This window comes from Crassostrea angulata, chromosome 10 (assembly GCF_025612915.1).
Source record: "Crassostrea angulata isolate pt1a10 chromosome 10, ASM2561291v2, whole genome shotgun sequence".
Lineage (NCBI taxonomy): Eukaryota > Metazoa > Mollusca > Bivalvia > Ostreida > Ostreidae > Magallana > Magallana angulata.
In genome coordinates this window covers 35,171,035-35,178,955 of record NC_069120.1, presented here as the reverse complement: position 1 = coordinate 35,178,955, position 7,921 = coordinate 35,171,035, and the positions used below count along the sequence as shown (strand labels likewise).

At 31.1% G+C, this 7,921-nt stretch overlaps 1 protein-coding gene across 1 annotated transcript; it reads right to left on the bottom strand.

The window, feature by feature from the left end:
* Window positions 1-3,087: 3,087 nt before the first annotated feature.
* Window positions 3,088-7,543, bottom strand: LOC128164570 (prostaglandin E2 receptor EP3 subtype-like). Its single transcript, XM_052828485.1, has 2 exons — window positions 6,653-7,543; window positions 3,088-6,019 (listed from the first exon to the last, which is right to left on the bottom strand). Exons 1-2 carry the CDS (start codon window positions 7,412-7,414, stop codon window positions 5,786-5,788), a joined length of 996 nt encoding a protein of 331 aa, XP_052684445.1. The 5' UTR covers window positions 7,415-7,543; the 3' UTR covers window positions 3,088-5,785.
* Window positions 7,544-7,921: the final 378 nt, after the last annotated feature.

The window sequence follows — 7,921 nt, the reverse complement described above, 5'->3', positions numbered from 1 at the left end:
ATAATTGTTTTCAAGAAATGTCCAGTCTTACTAGAACCCATTTTAAAGTAATATGATACTAGTAGATTTTTTAATGGTGGTAATTTCCTCAGTTTATTATAACCCTTATTTACACTTCCTGTTTTTCGTGCTATTTTCAGAATCTTTTTTAAATAAATCAAATTCAAAAGGGTGTAAAATAATACATACATTTGCATAACTGCGACGTTAAAAATGAATTTTATAGTTTTGTATTTTACTTTATGACTATTTTAGCTTTTTCAAATAAGACCTGAATTTTTAACTATAAATATTATTAATTATAGAAAAAATCAATATATTTTACATTTTTAACTTGGGTATTTTCCTATATTTCAATATAAAGCTCTTCTAAAGGAGATCAAAACAGTCTACAAATGGATACGACCATCGAGTCTTCTTAAGTATTTGTAAAAATGTAATTGAGCCCCATTACAAATTTGATGAAAAATAAAAGTTTAAAAAAAAATTATTTGAGGCATTGAAGATAGAAAAAAATTGAAGGAAAAAGATAAAAGATGACTCCGGTATTTTTCAAGTGCAATTCTGTAACCTACGAGAATGGGGATTTGGTTGCTTACGACATCTCATTCTAAAATAATAACTATTTACGTTTTGTTTTGTCCGTTGCATTGCATTAAATTATCAGGCAAGTCATCATGATGTTGTAGACTAGTGATGTTATAATTATGTATTTATTCAATATTTCTGGTAACACCATTGATGTTCAAATGTTAACCTTCATATGATAACAACTTGAATCATTTTATAAAGAAATAAACCAACGGAAATCCATTCTAAGCTTAGGAGTAATCGACCGACATTTTATATTCGTTATTTTATAAGCTTGTCGCCCTTATAAATGCAAAATTCTTTTAGACAGCATAAGGGTTTAAGATAACAGTTTTTCTTAATTAACCGACTTTGAGAAACTCATATTTTAAAGGGTAAAAAAGACTATATATATATATATATATATATATATATATATATATATATATATATATATATATATATATATATATATATACAAAGATATTGAGTGTACATAAAACATTTTACTAGTGTGTCACATGTTTTCTCTTTACAGTGTTATCACACAATATCATTTCTCGACTGCGAATTTAATTTAAGATATACCTAAACATTTACCCTTGTGTTTTTTGCAAGTTGTCAACACATTTTCCCTGGCGACAATTAATGTCCACATCAATATTTCTATTGTTTTTGTTCATATCGTTTTTATCATTATTATTTGGTTATTCTTTGTTATAAAAAAGAATGCCTTTTTTGCGTAAAAGTATTCTTTGTAATAAACTAATATACCTTAAAATACTGACTTTGTATAAGTTTTATCATTCTATGCAAACGTTGTAAATGATACTGAAAATTCCTAATTAAACGCGAGGAATTAATATCCCCTTGAAATCGTGGGAAGCACATCTCGCGAATTTAAAAATCTCGCTTTTATTTTTTGGACATATGTAAGCTACATAAAACTATGACAAAAATTCGCATTCGCTATGTGATGTTCAGGCAATTTGAAAGAAAACGGTTGAATCGCGGAATTAAGTGCTCGCTTAAAATAATGAATCCATAAGTACAGTAACAGATCACTTGAGATTTACCCTCACTCATAAAGAAATACAGGTGTACTTCACGGATTTCACCATATCGGTTTTAGAACCCGTAGAATATATACATGATCACATAATTGGTTTTGCGCAAAATTCCCACAAATCAGCTTATGCTTCATAGACCCAGAGTTTTAATTCGCCACTTTTCAAATAATCTTTTTCTATTTGAACTCGCTTTTTTGTTCAGTTATTCTAGTTTATAGCCCTGAATTTATAAAATTAAAAAAAAATTAAAACATACAAGTTATGAAGGAAAAAAAACTTAATTGCAAACTACATGTCATCAAAACTCATATTCATACTTACCATGGCGGGAATCGAATGATTTGATCGTACGTCTGATCGTGTTAGTCTTTTATATGGGTTGAGCGAAAGACATGAAGCCTTAGACCAAACGAGGCATACTTAGACACCTACATAGTGTAGTATGAGGCGACTATTAACACTCTTGCTGTAACGCGCTTTGTGTAAAACTATTCTGTTAGAATCGTTTTAGTCTCATTTGAAGTTCTTCCTATTAAAAGTGTACACTTTATTAGCTACAAATGAGATGTATAATGACCTGTCAGGTGTTAAAACCATGAAACAAGTTTGAAAAAGGTAAAAAGGTGTAAAAAAAAAAAATGAAAGATGATCTGGTGTAATTCAAACTTATTGCCAAAAAAAAACATTGCTTATGTTTGTTGGACATTTACACAATCTAACGGACTCTATAACTATACTTTATTGCTTTTAAGGGCAATTATTATTATCATTATCATTATTATTATTATTATTATTGAAAGTGCCAATTTATATTTAGAACTCTTTCGGAATGACACTTTCCCTTTGTTTTAATACTATCTTTGAAACGGCAATGCAATGATTTTACTTCCGAATTGAAATGTATCAGGTGTCTAACTAATCAGATGCCTCTATTTTTGACCAATCAGTTATAATCAGTACACTTAATAGAAATTATGCATGATTAGACCAATCAGTGAGAACTTGTATAGTTTATTGGTCAACAGCTGTACAGCTCATAGACATAAACAATTAATATACAAATGTTACAATACATATACTGGTCACTTGAAAAACAGGCAAGTTTTTACATTTTGATTAAAAAAGCATTCTTAATATATTTAACTAAATTGCACAAATCCTTTACATTTTGTGTTGACAATAATAGAATTAATTTAAAAACAGAGGGTTTAATATAATAAAACTTCTTAAGGAATTTTTCTCTTGAGTTACAGTAATAGGGACATTTCAATATAAAATGATATTCATCTTCTATATCTAAAGTACATAGAGGACATAACCATCTTTGTAATGGAACATTGTTTTATCTGCCAGTTTCGATGGTAAGACAATGAGATGATAATCTTAATTTACATACAACTGTATAAGTTTCTTTTATTGTAAAGGGATTCTTTTTGTTAGATATGACTGCAAGGTACAATGATCAACTAAATATTTATAGATTGTACATTTGGAAGAGGCATTTATGTCAGCTAGAAGAGACTGTTTAAAATTATCAAAAATACGTTGCTTGGCGATTGTTAGAATAATAACTTGCTGGGTATATACTAATATACAGTCACCTTTTTATTCTTAATCAGTCTTCTGTCGGTGAACGACTAAAACCGTCGTCTGGTGAAACTCTTCGGTAAGAGTTCTACAGACCAGGGATTTGAGCTTTGTCGGAAAGCAACAGAATTGTGAGCTAGATCATTCAGTTTTTAACTCTGCCTCTGTAACTTGTGTCTTGGTGACTTGCTAGTGTCTTTGTGTCTAAGTGACAGTCGTTCTACAATTAAATAACAAAGGTAGAGCCAAAGGAAAATCATACAATAACTGCGAGTTATATTGGCAGATGAAGGCTTCGTTCAATTGTTGTTTAATACTTGATTCTTAGGAAGGAAATTTAAGCGAACTTACTAATTGAGGAGGTTGGCTCCTGAAATAATAGTAATGTCAATCATTCGAAAACCACTTAGATATAAAGATGGGGACCTAAAATGGTCATTTATTTAATTTGTGACCCATGTCCCAGGCCATTTTTTAAAATAAAAGGCCCCAAACAGAAATGATTATTCTCCGGAAGTTTTTGCTAAGATTTGACATAGAAATTGATGATTTGAAGAAATCAAACAAATATTCATAATTTGAACTATTACTATTTAGCTATGGTTTTAATACAGTATGAAGTCGAGCACACTATAAAAGTAAAGTCTAAGTCAAAGTTTAAAAATTCTTGCTTTACTGGTGGCTTCAAAGGCCAGTACACAATGAACAAAACAACAGATATTACAAAATTTTGGAGTAATCAAATTATAACGTAAATAAAAAAAAATATACATTTAGTATGTTATCTTTCCAAAACTTTGCACACAAATAGACGTACATTTATTGTCTCATTTGAAAGTAAAACAAGTAGGGGTCACATTTCAAAAATTTGAGATATGGCATGAAATAAGCTAATTTAAGGCCAAAATTGGAGTTAATTTTTTCTTAACTTTTATGGAATACAAGCTAAATATGTCAAATATATCGATTGAAATATCAAAATTGTTTTAATATGTTTTTCAGAATATCATGAATATATCATTATACACAAGCTATCTAGAAGTTTGGTCTGCGCTGAAAATTAGGAAGCTAAAGTAACAATACATGTACTCTAAAACTAGTGAGTTATGAAAATTGGTCATTTCCTTCTTGAAAACCTTCCGCCACAAAATATGGTCCCTTACTAAACTATGTAAAAATGTAATTTTTAAAAACAATTTTATTCAATATAGTTTATTTGGCATTGTAAAATATAAATATAATACTAGAATTGATATGTGATGCAGAATTTTCAGACTATAGGTGACTAAAAATGGCTACCCAAAACCTAAGGAGTGAACCTCTTTAATAGATGATAATTTTAATAGTAACTTGAAAAACGTTTGCAGTTATATCAAATTACAGGACATGAATTTCATATTATTTTCTCATTAGGACAACTTTAGAAAAAGTTCAACACAAAACTGTATCAAACAATTGACGGAATATGTATTTTTAATCTACTTGCGTAATACATACTCATTGATCCGTGCATGCACTGTCTGTTTCAATATCATTGATGCTCGATCAATTAACCGCGACAATGTCAAAAAACTTTTAATTTTGACAACGGAAATGTGCCTAAATTTGAAGTTTACTGGAGCATGTGGAGGTTAGATGCAGTTTAAACAATGGCCTCACCGCCTGCTAGCCTCATAATGAATATAAGATCATGTGTTAACAGGTTTGTTTTTTGCCATTCTATATCCATGTTCATGTCACATGTTGTAGACGTGTGTAGCATGAAAAGGACAGATGTACAAAACATAGAAACTGTGGAAATGGCGAATAAAATGGTTAAAGTGTGTTTTTTTATTAATCCGATCATCAGTTAAAATAAATTATTTTGTGAATATTTTTAACACGCCCCAAGAAGTGTTCACCCAAAAAGCATATGTAGCCAACGTATTTCTATTGTTTTGTTTTGATTTCTGTAAATTATTTCTTTGATGTCTGTAAAATAAATATGAATTAACTGCAGACAGTACATAATGTTTTCATACACATTTATTTGTATAAAGAAACACTTCATTTAAAAGGTGTCTTTATAAAAGAAAACACGTTATAATAAATAACCTTTAAAAAAAGTTTCTTCATAGGAGAAAAGTTACCTTTCGAAAAAAAAAATCATAAATCTGAAAATAATTTATAAGAATGTAGCGATGTTCGCACTACATGTACTATCATAGATACAACCAATAACAAAACAAAGAGGAGCAATTTTCAACAAGAGTATTTCAAACGGATGATTTTAAGAAATTTTCTTAATTGGAACCAGATTCACAAAAAGGAACATTTCGAGAGGGATATTTTAAGGAGGCTGAACGATCAATAAATTACACATCCGATCTGTCTTAAACTTTTTATTATAACACACTGTAATTTGATCATTAACAATTATTCAGTAAAGAAAAAACCCAATTATTTTGGCTTCAAAATCTGACATTTTCCTATACCAATATTCTTCAAAAATTACATAACCCAAAAATGGCCACGGCCACCCCGCCATCTTAAAAGAACGTATTAGCCATCCTTTTTTTTCACTGGTAAAACCCCGAGTCCTGTGAGTCCTGTCCTGTCGTCTGTTCCTCTTTTTCACAAAGACACCGTTTGCATTTTAAGATCAACACAAAAAATCTGCGCAGACTTTCTCTGCGCAGTATGACGTAGAGCCAGGGATTGATTTGAGTGTTTAGGTACATTAATCGAATCAACCATAGTTCCTTTCTACTGTTGGTCTCTGATAATCCACAGATATGGAAAAGGATGTCAAACTGTGAAAATGAAATTTTAAAAAATCAGATTTATTCATATTTTGGCAACGCCTTCGAATTTACATATACATGAAGTACAGTGTACTACACTTATAAGTGAGTTCTTTGCGATAAAAACGATGCAGTAAAACACGGTTATAGCGAACACGCTTATAATGAATTGACGTTTACAGCGAAGTGAATTTCATTCCCCAAGACTATATTTCATGTTGTAAACTTGACGGATATAACGAATTACGCTTATAACGAAGTTAAATTCCCTGACCCTGGGACTTCGTTATAAATTTAATTTTATTTTAAAAAATATGTGCTGAATGAAAGGCAAAAAAGTCTCTTGCTAATATCTAAAACATGGGTAACAACACTTGTACACTGGAAACGAAATACGAAATGGAATTATACTATTAATTTGATCCTTTCCGTTATGACACCACTTAATTTCTAAATCGTGTGCATGTATATTTTTAAAAATGTACAAATTTCTAAACTGTACAAACGACTTTATATATTGTACCAATCATTTAAAGGGTCGTAAAATTAATTAATTACATATTTTTGCAAAATTAAACGTTTTTGGTACACTTTATGTTAGTTTAACAACTAAAATTTATTGAATTTTAAACTTATACCAACCAGAAGGGGACTCCACAGCAAAAGAAAGGTCACCATTGAAATGACCAGGAACTTTCTCACGTGGTTGTCGTAAATCCCAGTCACACGATGGTGATCGAGTAGCAATGCTTGGTACTCGGAATTTCTACACGTGACCACGATCGTTTTCACACCGATAACGAACACTGCCATCATGATGCATAGACCAAACACGGAATATATCCCAGCATTGATTTTATTTCCGATCGACGAATCGGTAAAGTCAAGAAAACACCAGGATCCTGGATAATAAAGCTGGCTGTTTCCTAAGCCAAGGAGATGGAAACTTGAAATTATGCTTGCTAAAAGAATTATAGCAAAAAGTGAAGCGACATAAGGTTTTCTTTGAGCGCCGTATTCTTGGGTCTGCGTGTGTATTGCTCTGAGGTAGAGATACCTGTCTAAGGTCATGGCCCCAATAATCATTCCAGATGCCAAATGTGAAAATGTTTCCATAAAAGAGTGAAAATTGCACAATTTTACGGAAAAGCACCACGTGAAGTCTGAAATGTATCTTAGTAGAACTAAGGGATAACACACACCGTTGTGAACCAAATCGGTGAGCACAAGTCCAGTGAAAAAGATGTAAAAAGACTGCCATTGGTGCTCGTGTCGGCCAACAAACAATATGATTACCGCCAGAATATTTCCAAGGGCGCCTAGGGCCAGCTGAATATACACTGGAATCGCGCTTTCATTTTCTTTTTCGTCGCACAACAGTTTGTAAGCTGTCATATTCCTCATTTTTATTTTAAAGGGTGAGATTGTTTTTCAACATGGCGATGCATTGTGGGGAGAAAATGACAAGAGGTGCTTGATCTATATATAGAGCGATGGTAATATATATACATGTATATATAGCAATTTTTTGTAATAGGGGTTGCGTTTAGTTTCATTTTCGTTAATCTACTTAAATCAAGAGAGCAAAATTTAATGTCCAATACTCCTATATAATAGAGAACATTTTTCGTTTGATTATTTCATTTATTTTTAGCTCTAGTTTTCTGTTTTGTTTTGGGTTTTTTTGGGTGAGTGGGGGATGGGGGTTAGTTTCTTTTCTTTTCTTAAAAAATAGATGGTTTTTATAATAAAATATGTATATTGTGAAATTATTGTTGGACTTTAAACTTTAATTTCCCGAAAATGATATAAAGAGGGAAGTTAATCTGAGGTATAATGGTTTTGAGGACACACCGCTTCAGACAATTACTACTTGACTTTGGGCGGTAATCGATGATAGAATGTATGTAA